Raw genomic sequence first — 19,270 nt, 5'->3', positions numbered from 1 at the left:
GTGCGTGAGGTTGGATAGGGATGCTGTTACTGCAATTGCCAAGTTCAGAGTGGCTTTTGTTTATTTGACTCAAAGTGCTACTTCCATTTTCACTCTTCTGCTTAGGTGACAGGAAGGTTGACATTAAGTGAGGACTAGAGGCACTGACAATGGTGTCAGGGCTGACATTTTGGGAGATTAGGGAGGTAACTTTTTGGCCAAAAGAACAGGAGTACTTGTGGCACTTTAGAGACTAACAAATTTGTTAGTCTCTAAGGTGCCACAAGTACTCCTGTTCTTTTTGTAGATACAGACTAACATGGTGCTACTCTGAAACCTATCTTTGGCCAAAGGAGGTCAACATTTTCAGAAGTGGCCTCAGGAGTAGAAAGTAGTAAACACATATATTAGTCACCAAAATCTGCAGCAATGACTGACTATACAAATTGAGCAGAGTTGCTGAGTAAGAAGTTGCCATTTTACAATATAATTTTTCAATTGGAACCTCACCTTTAAGTTTAAACATGTCTAAGCTGGAACTATTGGCATTTGCATTGGGAGTTCCTCGTGTATCATATTGACAGTGTCTTTCTTACATTCACCAAACTGTCATCTCAGTATACAAGTGAAACATCACCTGTATGTGTAAAAATTACACGGAAATGCTACAGGGCAAAATCTGCCCTCCCTTAATGTCTGAGGAAATTGCTTTGGAAGCCATCGTTAAAGAGCTCAAGCTAAATGCCGATGCTTTATAAACGCCTGATACAGGGCCCTGAAAGGAATGTCATTAATACAATATTGACATCCCTCCTTCTTTCTTCCCTGCTAGCATGCTTCTGCTTCTTGGAGCTCACACCGGCAACCAGAACGTGAAACTTGAACCTGTCCAACTCAGCAAGGGAAGAGTTAGACAGGTGGCTTGGTGTGATGGGAGAGCAATGGGATTTGTGTGCAAGAGACTTACACGTCTGAACTGGAATAGATGTCTTTGCAGTGCTCCTCTATCTTGGCAGCTTGCCAAAACAGCCAAGGGTAAGTGAAAAGTTTCAGCAAATAAAAGAACAAGTCAATGATGAAGAGGGAGGAAGAAGCAGGAAGGGCACAGCTGGATAGATCTAGGCATTGACTAATCGTTGCTGGCTGGTCAGGAGGTGGAAAGCATGATTTAAAATAAAATTATAAATTATATACCGGAGGGTGAGTTGTGTATATGCCACAGACTGTCTTCTCTGTGACCTCTTTACTGTTTGTTTGCTTTTGTTTTACTCATTTACATACCTCACACCGGTAGGCTGCTTTGAAATTTTCCTGGCAGTCGTCCTCTGGCACCATTAAAATCCAAGCAGTAACATAGGTGCTGGAACTAGGGGTGTGCTGCTCACAACCCCGGCTTCAAGTGGTTTCCATTATATAAAGGGTTTACAGTTTGATTCAGTGGCTCTCAGCACCCCCGCTATAAAAATTGTTCCAGCTCCCCTGAGCAGTAAGATTCTGTGTGTGTGTTTGTGTGGGGAAACAAGGGCTCGCTTTGGGCCCTTGGAGTTTAGAACGCTTTCACACATTAAAAATAAGGCTGTGCATTATTCTGTGTATGGTGTATTTGAAGTGCGCTCCTCTGGTTTGGGGACATTTCCACACAACACAATTAACAGCGTTCAATGGGTCTCTCACATTGTCCTTCTGTCACTCCTTCAATATAGGAAAAAACCCAAAGCTTTCCTAGTTCCAGAACATAGGCTTAATTCTCTCCATAACTCCCATGAAGCAAAAAATGGATATCATGAATAAACATGAGCCGTTTCTAAGGGCATAGCCAGGACTGATCAGGACCTGGTGTCGAGAGTACTTTGCCCACCCATGAGTGTTTTGTCTGAGCATGTTCTTGCCAGAAGATGGATGGAGAGGATATGGCAGGTTTCCCAGTAGGTCTGTACACCCTGTGCATTTTGTAACACAGCTCCATTGGGCTCTGCAGGCAGAGATGCATTTTGGTGGGGATCAGGCGAAGGTGACCCTGTGGAGGCACATGGCAGCTGCTATGTTCTTACGTTCTAAAAACAAATTCTATACATAAAGATGATGGCTAGGAAAGATCATACAAAAAGAAGTAGGATTGCTTTTATTAAACAATATATTAGGGTCTGTCTGGTTGCTATGATAAACTTTTATCCAAAAAAAACTGCTCAACTATAGGACAAACAGCAAATCTTCCAAGGCATCTTAAAATTAAATGAAATGTTCCATTGCTCGAATTAAAGGTAATGCATTTTAGGATTATTCCTTCAGGACTCTTTTTTTCTTGCCAGTGATAGTATGGATCAATTTTCTTTGTCTTCCCTGCAGAAGTAATCTCAGAGTCATCCTGAGCCATCAGTTGATCAAAGTGTATTTAAAATTGGCTGTTTCAAGCACTCTGACTTCTCATCTTAATGGACAGATCCTGGGGGGAGGCGTGTAATTGCTTACGTGTTTGTTAAGATCTGTGTATTCATTTCATTACATACAACAGGAAAAAGTAAAGGGAAAACTGCTTTCTAAAGATTTTTATGTAGGATTGTTTGGACTATTCTGTTTTTACTTACTGACTTCTGGCAGGGTGTTGCATTCACAAGTCTGTCAGAAAAACTCACCTGGAAGAGTGTGTAGTAGACGTTTGATGTCCCAATTCTGGCACACCCCACAACTCAAGGAGAGGCTACTTTGCAGGACATGCACAACAGGAAGCGCAATGGGGTGTTCGAGGCTGGATCCAGTGGATGAGAGGGTGTGGGACACTGTTGTATTTTCATCTGACCAGATCTGCCAATGGAAACTCTGCATTCCCCTGGGAAGACTCCTACTCTGGGGATAATACTCACTGGCCAAGCTGCACGGTGCTGCTGCTCTTGCCTGAGGCCCAAGGGAATAGAGTTACTCTGTAAACTCAGAGTAATTGTGTAAATCAGTGTAACCGAAGACAGAATTCAGCCCTGTGGACTTGTTAAATCTCATACAAATGAGGATCAGTGCACATCGCTCAGTGTCTACATTCCTGTAGGGGAAACAATGACAGTAAGAGAAAAGTAATCTCATGAGGAGAGGATTTTAAATAATCACTTTGTACCATATAACTATATCCTTTGCTGCTATATGCAATATAATTGCCCTTTCGTAAGAGGGTGATTACAATTATGGGATTGTGGAAAAAAATGGTGAATCTATTTTTGAGGTTATAAAACTTGTAATTCTCAGTCTGAGTCCAAAGTCTGAATCTGATTCCTTCCCCCCTCACCCTCCCGTGCTTATCTTGTCATGTATTTATTTTTAAGGAACTTTGGGGAAATACTTGTTTTCCAAATCTGGGAACAAATTGCATGTGCAAAGAGGGTGGAGGAGAAAGTGCAGGACACACATGCCTGCCCCCGTGTGCACACACAGTATCTCTCTTAAACCTCTGCACAGAGACAGGCTGCAATCCCAATAGAAGACTCTAGCCACTGCTCTCTGAGCGCCCCCATGGATGCGAGGTGCTTAAAAGAGGACACGGAGGAAGGGGGAGATCTGGCCATGGTTCTGTCTCCCACACACCTAGCCAGGCCAGGCGGGTCTGGGAGCAGTGCAGCAGGGGTTCCATTGTGCTCTGTCTGTCGGAGAGCCTCTTGGTGGAATTCTGGTTGAATCAGTCAGGGTTCCTTCTGGGGCCTCGCAGCCCTGCCATATGCCTTCAAACACTCATGTTGGCAAAATCCAGCCCATTTCTCACTCCAAGTAAAACAAGAGTCTTGTTTCAACGTGATCATATTTCGACACCCAGGTTTTCTATGTGGGTTTCTGTTTCACACCCCACTGGCAGGGGAAAGGAGCCAGTGAACAGCAGGGAAGCAAAGATTAACAAGTCACACAGTGGTTTCAGGGATATCAGAACTAGAGCTGTGTGAATAAAATTTTTTTCCCCTTTGGGAATTCTGAAAAAAAATGAAGACATTTCTTTTGGGTCAAATTGAAACTTGCATTTATTTTTTTTTGAAATGTTCCACAAATTGAAAAGTTGAAAAACAACTCACTCAGGATCCAACTCAATGTATTGTTCCAGTTTTGAGCATTTTAAAATGTTTGAATTTTTAAAAATGAAATTTCTTAATGAAAAGTTGTTTTGACCCAAAAACTAGAAATATTTTGTGAGTTTCAGAATATTTTCCCAAACAAACAATTGGGCAAAACTGATAACATTTGTGAAAGTGTTGCCAAATTTGCATTTTTTTTTACTGGGTGGGGGAGAAACATTGTTGAAACATTTTGCTCAGTTCCAATCAGAATCCACTCAAAGCTGTACTCTTGGCTTGTGATATCAGCAGGAAGCCTGGATGGAATTGTTCAGTGTGTTCTCTCATATCAGCTCCCCCATTATTCTGAATGTGCTGTACAGCTTATTGGCACAGGAGAAGTTTGTTTCCACTGTAATTGCGCAAATGGAGTAATTTTTCTCACCAATCATTGACCAATGTCAGGCATGTAACTCTCCCAATTTTGCTAAACATCCTCTCAGATCTGGCTTCCACCCACACTGCTACACACAGACTATGGATGGAGGCATTTTATAGAAATGTAAAAGTACTCAGCAGTAAATGAATCACTAAACAATAAGCAGCTCTGTGGTATCTTTTAATCAGAAGAACTATCAGTGGCTTAAAAAATACTGATTCTGTTTCCAAAGTAGAATAGGGGTTTGGAATTGTTATGAAATAAACAAAATTCCATTAAAAAAAACAACCTACCCTAACTGAGTCAGATGTGGGAAGTTTCTGTATCTTCCCTCCTGTCTCTGGCATTGCCCTCATTAGGGAGAAAAAAGTGTTCTTAACTCAATTGAATTAACACAAGGTTAAGACAAAGCAGTCTGTAATTTTGCATGAATTAGCAGGTCAAGATAAACCCTAGTCTTTAACTCAACCTGCTGACTTGTATGAAAACTATAAACTGTTTTGTCTTCGCTAGGATTTTACCACATATTAGCTAACTTGAGTTAAAAATGAAGAGACACCCTGAGTGACATGGGCTGAAATCCTCTCTCAGTTAACAAACTATTGATCTGGTGCAGGCAGAGCATTTCCAGTTCAGATTGTTACAGTTTTGTTTGGCTTGATGTGGAAGCACCTTTCCCAGGCTACCATGAAGTAAAACGCCCCATAGTCTCCACTGGTCAGCGTTGAGCTAGTTATTCGCTGGCTGCCTAGAAACTGGGTAAGCACTAACTTCCCTTTGTTTTGTTTGTTTCTGAACGTGCATTTTTCATCTGTGTCAATTGGAAAAAGTAGATTTGTGTGAAACTTCATTACAAATTCAGAACCACATGAAACTGCCCTGCTTCCGAGTTTCCTTCATAACTCCAAAACTGAGCCTAGATACTGGAAAGGTTCTACAACTCAAGATCTTGGAAGGCTTCTGGAGGGTAGCCTGGTGATCTTTAGGGAACAGGTTTCTCTCTCTCATCCACCAGCCGTCTCCAGAGAACTGCTGGGGATAGACTGAGGCTTGTAAAATCACAGGAAGATGTCCTGTTCCATTTTTTGCAGGACCAGGAACCAACTGCCCCTAGAGCATCCAGTTTCTTGGGACTGGTAGCTGAGACTCACCTGGCATGACAGCCTTTATAGGATGGAGGTGGGGCAGGACCTGTGAGTTTCCCAGTGTCTTTTGCAAAACAAACTCCAAGCAAACTTGAGGGGGTTGATAATTCCCCACCCCTATGAAACCTGCAAACAATTGCCTGTGGCTAAGAGGAATAAGTATGTGTTAGTCTTCTGAATTCAGTGGGCTCAGCACTGAAGAATCAAACTGCTCAGTTTGGTCCTATTGCTTTTAGTTTTGTTTTGTTAGGAAATAATCAAATCACATATAGAGGTCCCCAGATCATTTCACTATTAATCTTGCCTACTATGGACAAGTGGGTTCCTGGGCCCAATATTAAGTGGATACAGGGGAATGTTCCTCCCCCGCCAACTACCATTGCCCACCTGGGGGAGGGGAGGAAAGGGACTGCTGCTTAGAGCAGAGCTCAGCATTCTTTGCGCACTGATCAGCTCTTGAGCAGGGAGGAAACAGGTGCAGCTGTAGCTACCTAGGCCCAAGGGCTGTTCTTTCCCCCTGCTAGGCAGGCAGGAGGCAGAGGATGCTCTCTGAAAACATGATTCGCCTTCTCATAGGCTCTGAGTGCAGAGCAGGAGGCACAAGAGCAGAAAATGGATCGAGGCTCCTTGTCCAGCAGGCAGCAGCAACAGCTGCTCCAGTTCTTCCTCCACATTGAAGGCCACTCCGGTATGGACTGGAGCTGGGAGGGAGGATATATTTTGAGGTGTTATTTGGTGGGGGGAGGTTGAGAGGGAGGATAAAGTGTTTTGGGGTTGGGGGGATGTTTGGAGGCAGCAGCTTGGTGGGAGAGAGGGAATGGAGAATTGAAGGGTGTTTGGTGGGAGAGGGAGGCAAAACTGGAAATTTGGAAGCAGGTGGGGAGGGGGAATGGGAAGTGCTTAGATCCTCATTGAGGGGTTGCAGGAGGGAACTTATACTTTTGGGGATCTTTGGAGGGAAGCTCACACCAGCATGAGGTTCTTCCCAGCCCCCCAGCTCTCCCCACCTGAACTGAACTGGCAAATTTACGCCATTGACCTGTTTAAAAACATGTCCTTTCTGCACAGGGTTTTATTGAGTACAAATATTACTCCATTCAAAAATCTGTGTGTGTGTGTGTGTGTTTTTTCCTATTAACTTTTAAATCTTCCTGATTATAAAGTTCTTTCTACTTTGGAGTCATTCTGAGGGTGTTTGTGAAGAAATTAAATGAGTTTGGCTGGGATTTACATTGCATGCAATATTATGTGTATGATGATGTTCAGTTACATAGTGTGTCAGGGAGGTTTGTAAATGTCCCCTACTCATCAGTATACATTCATTTACTTATCTTTTGAAAATAATAGCTGGATTGGTTGCCAAGCAATAGGCAAATTACACTGGCAGAATAATCTGCAAATTGACAAATGCATGATTCTGTATCAAACAGGCTAGCCACTGCCATCCAGTGTGACTTTTCCATTCAGCCACCCTAAATTAGTGATCAATAAATATTCAGTTTGGTGTTTGTTTACATAGGACTTTGTGATAATACTTTGAGAAAAGGCAAGAAGTAGGATGGTTTTAGTTCACAGGAATGTTGGTTCATTTTTTTTTCTTTTTGCGGTTATTCACAATACCCATTGAATTTATTTGTTGATTTCAGGTCTCGGTGAAGTAAAAAACTCATCCATAAAAAACTGAACAAACCACATTTTGGTCTATTTCAAGTTAAAATGATATGAAACGAATGGGGCTTTGCATGGTTTCCATCTAACCCACAAAGCTTCCCAGGTTTACACAAAATTCAGCTTGTAGTTATCAGCCTCAGTGAACCTAGTCTAAACATTACATGTGTAATACAACTTTAAATCTGCGGAGTTTCAGGCTTCAGAATGAATATTTTGCACAGTTCTAATTTATATGCTGAATTCTTCTGTTTATCTGTAGGTCAAGAAAGTGATCACGCCCTTTCCATTCTTTTCTCCCTTGAGGTGGACCAGCCACTAAAGCAGAAGGAGAAGGAACTTTCTGTCTTGGGTCTCACTGAAGCTAATATTGCTAACTTCAAATGCAGGGTGGTGGTGGTGGTGGTGGTATAATCTGGACAAAAGCAGAGGTGTACAAGTATAATGACCAAAGCACATTTATAATTCGCAGACCTTCTCCTATTCTTCTGTTCCCACCAACCTGTGTCAGAAAGTGTTAGAGATTTCCAGTGGATATCATTAGACCATGCTGTCAAGGGTTAATGTGACACTTGTTTTCAATTTAGTTTTTGAAGAAACTTAGTCTTATGCTCAGATGCTTGTGCCCATATACCAACATTTGAATCTGGATTTTAAACACCTTGCCATATGGGGGTGGCCAAATCCAGTGTCTGGATTTCGCCCTTCACAAAGTTCTGCACATCCATGGTTTTACATTGTACTCACAATGGTATCCGAGCACACAGGTCAAGACCATTTGACGTGTTAATTCATGTTATCATCCTCTTTGCATCCCTTCTTTGGCTCCCTCTTCTGTATTGCATCAAAGATAAGCTACTTGTCTTCACTTTCAAGACCCTTCCTGACTTTTCCCACCCTACCTATCATCTCTCATTCAGAACTGCAAGGTCGACTCTCATCTATGATCAGCCCGTGATGTCAGCCCCCTTCACTCACTTGTTCAACAAGCATCTTTACGCTTTCTCCCATGTGACCTTCATGCTTTAGAATAGCTCCCCATAAACATCTGCACAACTAACTCATTATCCTCCTCAGAACTCTGCTTTTCCTTGAGGTCTACAAAAACTTGACAATGGTTAGGGGGCTGGTGTGATGAGACCACTGCGTATCATGCTGACCACTATCACCTTATTGTTTCCTTGTATGCCTGCTCCTGAATTCATCGGTTGTCTCTTGTCTTAGACTGCAAGACCCTTGGGCAGGGACTGTCTTGTTTTATTCTCTATTTGTACAGCACCTAGCACAGTGGGCCCTGATCCATGACTGGAGCTCATGGACACTATGAAAATGCAACTAAATAATAATAATAGATGCCAAGTTTGAACATTCCCAGAGTTGTATGAGGCTTTGCAGAGCACCTGTGGTTTTGGTATGGTCCCATCTTTAAAAGAGTATGATGGATCTGATTGTATTTTCACTTAAAATAGTTGAAATCTAAAGCGATTCCGTTGAGATTGGAATCAGGACTGATTTTGTTTAATAAGAGTAGATATTTTGATATCTCAGTGGAACTACCTACATTTGCAGGATCAGAACTCAACATTGTTTTCTGCAGAGCTAGCTGCAGGATTTGGTTTTGTCTTGGTTTCTTTTTATTTGTAATTAATAGTTAATTTAAATTATTGCAGACAATAATCTATTGGATGCTGAGAGACCTAAACGTTTCCATACTTTTCTTTTTGTGTTAGCCTGTCTTATGCTAAGATTTCTGTCACTGGGCACATGTAAAGTTCAGCTTTGTTTAATATGGAAGCAAGTTCTGCTGTTGTTGATTTATGCTGAGTAGCGTTTTACTCTGTATTGTAAAGCTAGCTCTTCAAATTAACTTTGCAAACCCTACAACCCCACAACATTTAATTTGTGCAATCTACAGTACTTAGAATGCCAGGAGTCTTTTGTTCCTGACTGATACACAACAGTTACCAGTGAAGTTGGTTCATCATTCATGGCACTGAACAGTACTTACTTAAAGGAATTGGGTAAAGGTGTGTAATATAAACAGCAATTCCCTCCACACAGGTCTGCCACTAGTGATATTACATCAACCCTTAGGATCCCTCACCACCCATCCCTAAACAAAAATCCAAATCAACATAACCAAAGTATAGCAGATTCGGGCAGGTAAATGATCAACAAAAGAGCTGGAAAGATAAATGACCCATTAGCCCATCTGGGTGGGCAAGGATCAATGTGTCAAATCTAGGACCCAATCCCGTTTGCAGTAAAGTCAATGGTAGTTTTTCTACTGAATTTTTGGAGTAGGGTCTGGTTCCTTGCAGTCACATTTACCATCTAGGGCCCATAGGCTTCAGTGGACCAAGATTTGACCCATGAGAGGCAACAACCAAGGTTGATATCAACAGCTGATATCGCTACATTGATATCAACAGTAGTTCCACATATTCTGAGAGTTTACACCGATTTAATCCGGCTCAAAAGTCTCGATGTGCAGTTGGTCAGAAGAGTGATTAATTTCACATGACATTTCATAAGATGGAACATGAATTTACTAATAAGAATGTAGTTATAGGCCATAACAGAAACACCTAAACTCTAATTTGAGGGCAAATTGAATTTTGTAATCCTCTATTCACAAACCTTTTTCTTTGGCCATGATCCGTTTTAAAATGTACTGCTATGTTTACATAGTAATTTGGCCAAAGCATTTATATTTCTACAAGCAGAGTTCTCTAATAATATGTTAAATCTCCTTTCAATCTTTGAGAATTGAGAAAGAAGACCTAAATGAATTGGCATTTAACATTATCCGTGTGTGTGTGTGAGAAATTCATATATTATCCAAGAAAATTCTGCAACAGGAGAACCCTCTTGTGCTTTTGATTTTATCTTATACTTTCATTGCAGTTGCTATGAATTATTAATACAATTTTGATTTAAATTCATTGAAAATTTAAGCCTAGATATTATAGAAAATGTGTGCTAGAATTCAGGTTAGAAGTCTCATCTGTCTGAATACACAGAATTTATTTATTCCATAACAGTATGCTGAGCATATCTTGTTGGTTAGACAATTCTACATTATTAATTAAAGATATTTCAAGGGCAGTTTGGGACACATTTGCAAAAGCTTGTTTGATCTTAGAACTTCTATTAACCTTAAAGTTTACCTGAAGAAGGGGTTAGACAATCTCTGAATAAAATGCTGTGTTATGCTGTGGTAGAATCATAGGACTAGAAGGGACCTTGGGTGATCATCTAGTCCAGTCCCCTGGACTCATGGCAGGATTAAGTATTATCTAGACCAGTGCTTCTCAAAGCCGGGCCGCCGCTTGTTCAGAGAAAGCGGCGTGGGCCGAGGGATTTGGTGGCCACTCTTCCCGCAGCCTCACTGGCCTGGAGCAGTGAACCACAGCCCGTGGGAGCCATGATCGGCCGAACCTGTGGACGCGGCAGGTAAAAAAAAAAAAAAAAAAGGCCCGGTCCGCAAGGGGCTTTTCCCTGAAAAAGCGGCGGCTTGACTTTGAGAAGCACTGATCTAGACTATCCCTGACAGGTGTGTGTTTGTCTAATCTGCTCTTAAAAATCTCCAGTGAAGGCGATTCCGCAACCTCCCTGAGCAATTTATTCCAATGCTTAGCCACCCTGACAGGAAACTTTTCCTAATGTCCAACCTAAACCGTCCTTGCTGCAACTTAAATGGATGTTTAGTGACATTTACCAATAAAAACATTATTTTAAACTATACACACATACTAGCAATATCCATACATGCACACAAAATCATACTTGGGCAATATCTTGAATAATGGGATTTCTGAAAAGACTAGCTTCTCTCCATGATGCAGTGGTTTTAAATTGCTTCCCCAGCCTAGTGTCAAATGTTCAGTTTCTTCAAATTGTTTACAAGCTGCTTTAGGATAATGCATATTCCTAAATTAAATTGCATATATATATATGCCAGTAGAATATAAGAGTCAGCAAAATAGAAATAAATGGTCCTCCCCTTTTTTGCTGCATTTTTCATGGCCTTATTGATTTGAATGTTGTTTTATGGATATGTGCCTCGCTTTAGGCTGTTCCATTTATTAAGTTTCTTCATGGAGAATATTTTACAGCCTATAAACAAAAGTTATGAAGAAATTGCCAGCACAGTCTTAATTACAGCAATCTGAATGGGGCAATTTATGTGGATAATGTACAGTCAATTGAAGCATAGCAGTGGATACTGTTTATTGCATGTGACTGATTTATAAAATAGATTATCATGATTTATTAAAGGTTTTTCTGTAGGTGATGGATCATGGTAATAAAACATTTCAATATATTTTTAGCACATTTGTAATAGACATAAAATTAAAAAGTACAGTGATAGATGGCCATGCACAAATGTTTGAGTAAATTTTTGGTATTTCCTTCATTAATACTGTATATGTAAGGTTGGCTTCTCAGAAGATTTCATTTATAAAAACTACTGGTTTTAAATTAAAGTAACAATTGTTTGAAACCTGTTTAATCTTAGATGCATTTCTATGACACAACACAGGTTTTCTATGAATGTTTTAAAGAAAGGAATTTTAATAACTTTAATCAAAATGTAAGTGTGTAAGAATTTTTTTTTTTAAGAATTCTGTTTATAATGTCTCAATTCTGGGTGTTTTATTTTTCCTGTCAAATATTCCTTGGCTTCTGACCATCTCCAAGCCAGATTCGTATTGGACCATCTTAACTGCATCTCCATGTTTTCAGGTATATCCACTTGCATTTGTAATGATGTAATTATGCACCAAACTTATCCACACTTGTATATAGGTTGTTTATCCGAATCCATCATTTCCTTGGCCGTAAGAATGTGGCCAGTTAGCAGGAGTCCGTGCATATGGCCATGAATGCAGGTAGCCAGAAACTTACACATTTGCATCTTCTCTGATCCAACTACCATTGAAGTCAGTGGAAGAAGGTTTAGGCTCATAATGCTTATGTGCTGAAAGGACAACTCCAGCTGAGAACAAAGTCAACATTTACGCTGAGAACAATGCACAATGCCTGCATATTGCCTAAAAGAAAAACATGCTTTTACTAGCACTGTATCTTAATGCTAGCACATTATTTGACCCATGGTGTTTAAAAATTGACATCTTATTTGTTCACTATGTATCACCACCTAGCTCTGATGCCTTGCTTTTTACAATGGTAAACTACATATGAACTTAGCGAGTTTCAATAGTGTGGTGATTTTATGTATTATTTAATCCCAACTGTATTGCAACCATAACAAAAGTATCTATAAATTAGGGATTGTTGGCAGACAATTGGATACATTTCTTCAGGAAGCAATCCAATGCCAAATCCTACAATAGTTATACAAATCTCTCTATAGCTTCTGCAATGCATGCAGACTCTTCCTGTGAATGGAGGATAATTGGCAGAATTTGATTTTTTTTTAAATAATTTTGATAGATAATACTGATGTTTAAATTTAAGCTTTATTCATTTTTATCAAATTTTCAGTTATGAGAAGTGATGGGGTGGTCAGACAATTATTTAATGGCAGCAGACACTGATATTTAAAAAGTTAAAGTTTTACAACCATTAAAACACAAATTTTCAGCATCACGTCAAAATATAAAAAGTAAATATCCTTAAATCAAACTCTGATAAGTTCTCAAGTAGCATTTGTTACTTTGCCTACCTGGAAATTTTGATTATGATTGATGGAAGTATTTTTTTTGTCAGTTTGGTGAAATTGATGTTTCGTGACATTTGCCAATAAAAATCCAATCCTTCCAAGCCTAAGGATAATGGATATTTGTTCAGACTCCTAAAGTGATAAATCTCCATACATGATTCTATTTCATTAAATACAGAAATGGCCATTAAAAGGCCAAAATACAGCAATTCTTCTCAAACTGTCTGGTCGGAGATGCATATGGTAAAAACTGGTATATTCTGATATTTTTTTAAAATGGGGATTATCCTATTTACACTATGTACTTTAGATAATATTTCTATTAACCTTTTAGTTATGTAAATAAAGTATTAATAGCATGTATTATGGGGGGCAAGAAAGGATAGGAATCCCACAAAAAGTTTAAAAACATGGTTGCTGACTAGGGTTGCCAAGTGTCCAGTTTTCAACTGGAAAGCCCGGTCGAAAAGGGGCCCTGGCAGCTCCAGTCAGCACCTCTGACTGGGCTGATAAAAGTCTGGTCAGTGGTGCAGCAGGGCTAAGGAGGCTCCCTGGTGCCGCACGGCTCCGAGAAGCAGCCAGCATGTCCCTGTGGCACCGAGGAAGGCTTCTCATGCTGCCCCCGCCCCGAGCCAATCGGAGCTACGGGAGCAGAGCCTGTTGGCGTAGGCAGCGCGCACTGCGCAGAGCCACCTGGCCACCCCTGTGCCTAAGAGCTGGACATGCTGGCAGCGTCCAGGAGCCACGTGGAGCCATGGTAGGCCGGGAGCCCACCTTAACCCCACTGTGCTGCCAACCGGTAGCTGCCTGAGGTAAGCGCTGCCCAGCTGGAGCCTGAACCCACTCCTGCTGCCGCACCCCAACTCACGCCCCAGGTCAGAACCCCTTCCCACACCCTAATTCCCTCCCAGAGCCCACATCCCAACCCTCTGCCTCAGCCTTGAACCCCCTTCTGGAGCCAACACCCTGCACCCCCTCTCACACCCCAACCCCTGACCCAGCCCTGAGCCCGCTCCCACACTCCAAATCCCTCTGCTCCAGCCCTGAGCTTCCTCCTGTGCCCCAAAACCCCTCATCCCCAACCCCACCCCAGAGCTCGCACCCCCAGCTGGAGTCCTCACCCATTCCCACACCTTAGCCTCCAGCCCCAGCCCAGCGAAAGTGAATGAGGGTATATGCTGATCTCAAAGCATATAAACTGACCTCAACAAAACACAACCAGAAAGAGTCAAAACCAGACCGGGGCAAGGGAAAAGACAATGTGGCTTAGTGAATATGTTTGAAGATGGCATCAGAATGTAAGGCATTTTCTACTTTTTCCAACAAACATCTGGCACCATACGGGACTAAGAATGCAGAATAGCAGTGTCGAACAATATCTCTATATTTTCATGCTGTATTTACTGGCAGTTTCACTGCTGGAGCATAAGTATTGTTAAGGATGTAGCTGACAGATACCTAGGATTTCAAACGTAAAGCTTAAGATTCTTTTAAACCTTCCTTTCCAGCTCCCTAACATTACATAAAAAAAGAAAAATCGTCATACTGGGTCAGACTAATGGTCTATCTTGCCACTATCCTGTCTTCTGACAGAGGCCAGTCCCAGATACTTCAGAGGAAATGAACAGAACAGGGCAATTATTGAGTGATACATCCCTCTTAGAAAAGTTCTGGACCTTTTATGACAAAAAGATCATAGATAATTACAAACGAAATTGCCTACTTGCTATATGAGAGTAGCTACTAAAATGACCTTGGTTTCTTAGGTACTTATAAATATGTCAGTTGTTTCAAAGAGTGTTTAATTGACCCTAGGGACTCAAACAGATCATGGAGTGAATATGTTAATTAATGCTGAGTTTTATGCATAATAGAGACCTTTATCAACATTATTTGAGGCCAGGGGAGGGAATGCCCCTGAATTCCATTGTAGCCTTGTGTATTCCCATGTGCATCCTGGGTAAAACTCTGGCTTTATTCAGACTTTCTTAAGTTGTTCAAAATAATATCCAAGAATCCCAGTAGCAGAAAAACTGCATATTCCAATGACTTGGCCAACCAAGGACAATTCAGACACTGGTCATTGCATTAACTCTCCTGTTAACTGATTTAACAACTTACTTAAGCACTCGAATATTCCCACTGAAGTCAGAATGCTTGTGATGCAGTGTTGTTAATTCAAATTTTTAAAAGCTGATTCATTTAAAAAAAATTCAAGTCTTCACTCCTTAGGTACATATTTTTTGTAGTTCATTAATTTCTCTCCCATCTTGCAAATCACAGCCCATGCAACATTTTGATTATCAAATGCAGTTTTGTGATGTGAGGTAATTAAAAAAAAAAGACATATTACCATATAAGCGGCAAAGAGTTCTGTGGCACCTTATAGACTAACAAACGTATTGGAGCATGAGCTTTCGTGGGTGAATACCCACTTTGTCGGATGCATGGCATGATATTACCGTATGGCTATCAGACATCAAAATACTTTTTTTTTAACTGAGAAGCCCTGCAGGAATGAATATTGCAGGTAGTGTTGTATTGGACAGTGTTGCAGTGCAGGATTCAAATAATAATTTCATTTTAAAGTTTTCTGCTTCATACTAAGGCAGTAATGTGACCTATCACAATGAATTCAAACTTTTTATTAATACACTGGTTATTTAGAAAGTGAAAATTGAAAACAAACAATGAATGTGCACCTATTTTTTCCCCTTCCTTCCCCCCATTACAAAATTACAATTTGACTCTTCAGTCAGTTAAGATGTAATATCCAGAGATTACGTAGCAGAGAGGTAAGTTAATAGCTGCATGCCTGCTGTACCTTCCTGCAATCTCACTTTGGAGAATGCTTGATAGCAAATTAGTACATGTGTTTGTGTGAGTTTGCTATAAGAAATCAATGTTTTCCTATGCTTTTCTTTATGGAAAAATTTGCAACATGTTTAGTCACAGGTTTAACAGGGCTTCGCAATTGGTGAAATTCACCTGTCTGAATAGCACAAGGCTATGAACCATGTGATCCCGCTTAAGCCCTATTTTGAGAGAACGTTGGCATATTTCTGAACTATGCAACTTATGGTTTCTACAGTGTCTGTCAGTGATTAGAACAAACATCAACTGCCCAGGTACCTCATCTCTTACTTTTCTAGGGGTATTTGCACCTTATCACACAGCAGCTTTAAGATACTTCTACGGCATAACACTTCTGTATTAGGATTTCCTGGGGAAAATATAATAAGACATATTCCTTGACTATTCACCTACTTCCTGATATTTTGACAGACAAGTCTAAATTGTGTATTTTGAGAGAGACAAGGCATATGGCGTACAGCAGATTCAGTAGGAGTGAGAAAATTGCCATGTTTGTAGGTGAAAATAATTAATACACTGTAGGAGGATACAATCAGCAAAATGCCCACTCGCTATTTATTAATCCTCGAAAGATTGTTTGTGCCCAAATTCCTCAAGCATATTCTAAATAGCTTGCTTCACTGTTTAATGTAGAAATAAAAGAGTGAAAAAAACAAAATATCAACAGTGTGGTGAGGAAATTCAAAAGCTGAATATGAATGATTTTTAGAAACTGACATTTGAGTTGTACACCCTTTAATGAGTGCTAGAACTGGCTTGCTGGCGTGTGACATTATGTATTGCTGTTGTGTGTACAATCCAAAATAAAGCTTGGGATTTCTCAGAGATTATTTCAGCTTTACAGTGTTTCCTTCTGGCTGACTTCTACCCTCTTCATGTTTTTCAAATCATAAGGTTGACTATGCTGATATCAGCACCGGTGGACTTTCCACGTACAACTCCTGTTAACGTCAGTAGGAGTTTTCTGCTTAAATCAAGAACGATGACAGAACAGAAGACTCAATATGCTACAAGTGAATGTCATTTCCAGGGTTGTTCCAAGATTTTAGGTGAATGGATATTCTGTAGTTTCTAAACAGTGTAAAGTTGTCTGGAAAATAATGCACCTGCAGCAATCAATATTAGTTCTGTTATAGCACCCATGACTTCTTAGAAAATAAAGAAACATGTATCTCTGCCCCTCAGTGACACACCTAAAATTCATACTAGAAGTTCCATCTACAGGGGTAATAACAGAAGGCAGGAGATGGGGCAAGGAAGGACCAGGGGTGCAGTGTACACTTACGTAAAGTCTCAATTTAGGCATGTGAATAATCATGATGGTTTAGTTAAAGATTCTTTTTTTGCCCAATAAGGATTTTGGGGAGGTAGCTTTGGGGTGAGTATCTGCCTTATTACTTGCCCATGGGCAAAGAAGGTTCTTACATCCTTTTCACTCCAACCCTTTACCTCAGGTGCACTGCTCAGCACAGGGCAGGCTTTCACCCATGATGTTTAGGAGGAATAAGGTCCATAGGCTGTAGTTGGTTTCACTGAAAATCAGAGTGAACTGTCTCCCATAACCATTCAGAGAGTTCCATTTCTTGAACTGGTGCAAGCACACATTTAAACTTTTACACTAAGATTTTCAAAGCTATCTATGGGATTTAGGTGCCCAATTCCTACTAAAATTATCCATAGGAATTGTGCATCCAAAGACCTTAGATGTCTTTTAAAATCTCAGCCTCAAAGCTGTAACATTGGAGGTGAAAGTGGGCCGTACAGTACAGCATACCGGCAAGAGCCGGTACTCTGTGCTGGACCAGACCGGCTGCCCTAGGCTGGAGATTTAAAGGGCCCAGGGCTTCCTGCAGCAGCTGGAGCCCCAGGCCCTTTAAATCCCTATGGGAGTCCTGCCACCACTACCCCGGGGCTCCAGCAGCTGGGCTCGGGTGGTGCTTTAAAGGGCCCAGGGCTCCTGCTGCTGCAGAAAGCCCCAGCCCTTTAAAGTGCCTCCTGAGCCCTGCCGCCACTAGTCCGGGGCTCCGGCAGTGGGGCTTGGGTGGCAATTTAACAGGCCAGGGGCTCCCCGCCACCAGAGCCCCAGGCCTTTTAAACTGCCGGAGCCCCGGGGTAGCAGCGACAGGGCTCTGTCAGTGATTTAAAGGGCCTGGAGCTCCACTGTGGTAGCGGCAGCCAGAGCCCCAGTATCTCCGGGGGTGATTTAAAGGCCCCAGTGCTCCCGGCTGCAGCGGGAGGCCCCTGCCTCTTCCGGTTGAGGCCACGCCCCTGCTCAGGGCTCTCCTTTAACTTACTTTCACCCCTGTGTAACATATTCATCATGATCTTTCCCAATTACGTGCATCTACTTCACTAACAGCAGGTGTGTGTACTTCCTTTCTGGAAAACACTAATAATCAGATAGATTTTACTTTGAGTTGCATGGCCTGAAGCCATTGTTGTGTCACAATATGCTATATGACATTTAACAGATAATTATAAAAGTTGAAAGAAAAAATAAATAAATTGGACAAGCTGCTGAAGTTCTTTTTTTAAAAAACTTCCCCAGGGAAAGTGACAACAAATTACCAGAGCTGTTGTCTAAACCAGGGAAGCAATTATATCCTGTTAAACCACAAAAGAGAACATGTTTTCAAAGCATGTTGTTCATAGGATTTTATTCCTTGTTTTCTAGTCATAATGATTGCAAATGGTCAATTATGCATTCACATTGCATACAATAATTCACTGCAAGCAACATTCATTTAGGAGGAGCCTATGAATGTAGCCTATAAAAATAATGCCTAAAACCTTGTTTTCAGTAACTGAATCTTGTAAATCCAATAGGCTTTCTGTTACTGCTATAGTGCTGTATGATGGGATTAATGTAATTTACAGATAGTGTGAATGTTTTCATTATAACCGTGTTTTGGGGGGCATTTTAGTTGTAATTCAGCTGTAACTATAGTACAGTCTATTATCCATTTGTATAGTCCTTACAAATCATTCTTTTATGGGGCAGAGAAAGGATAATGGCTCTTCAAGAGAAAAGAAGCATTGCAGGTTGCATAGCAGTCATCCACAAAAAAAAGTGACTGCCCACCACTGAAAGAGAGACACTCCCACGCAGTAGATAATAGTAATTGTTTGTTAATTCACGATTTGGTCCAAATGGCCAAAAGACGGTAAAACATTAGTGTGCACTTACTACTACAGATGAGGATAGTCTTATGAACCCAAGGCCTGATCCAAAGACAGCTGAAGCTAATGGGAAGTTTTCCTTCCACTGTTCGGATGGTAGGCTTGGTGGATGTCTGAGATCAAACTGCAAAATTCAGATTGATATTCAGGTTCTGATCTCATGTACTCATGAAGTTCAGGAGTGTTTGGAATCAGGGTACCAATTCAGGGCCACTTCTAATTATTATTTATGTTGTTTGAGTGCCAACTGTGTGTGTACGTCTTCGTGCTT

General features: G+C 41.0%; 1 protein-coding gene across 1 annotated transcript in view; it reads left to right on the top strand.

Annotated features, from left to right (window-relative positions):
* TRPC7 (transient receptor potential cation channel subfamily C member 7) overlaps nt 1-19,270 on the top strand; it is a 364,174-nt gene that overhangs the window by 143,502 nt on the left and 201,402 nt on the right. The window contains exon 2 of the mRNA XM_045026121.1: nt 812-1,014. Coding sequence (XP_044882056.1) covers nt 965-1,014 — 50 coding nt within the window. The 5' untranslated portion in view covers nt 812-964. The remainder of the gene's footprint in view (nt 1-811; nt 1,015-19,270) is intronic.

The sequence above is a fragment of the Mauremys mutica genome, chromosome 8, assembly GCF_020497125.1.
Source record: "Mauremys mutica isolate MM-2020 ecotype Southern chromosome 8, ASM2049712v1, whole genome shotgun sequence".
Classification (NCBI taxonomy): Eukaryota; Metazoa; Chordata; order Testudines; family Geoemydidae; genus Mauremys; species Mauremys mutica.
The sequence above is the reverse complement of the archived record's forward strand: the minus strand, read 5'-3'. Positions and strand labels throughout refer to the sequence as shown.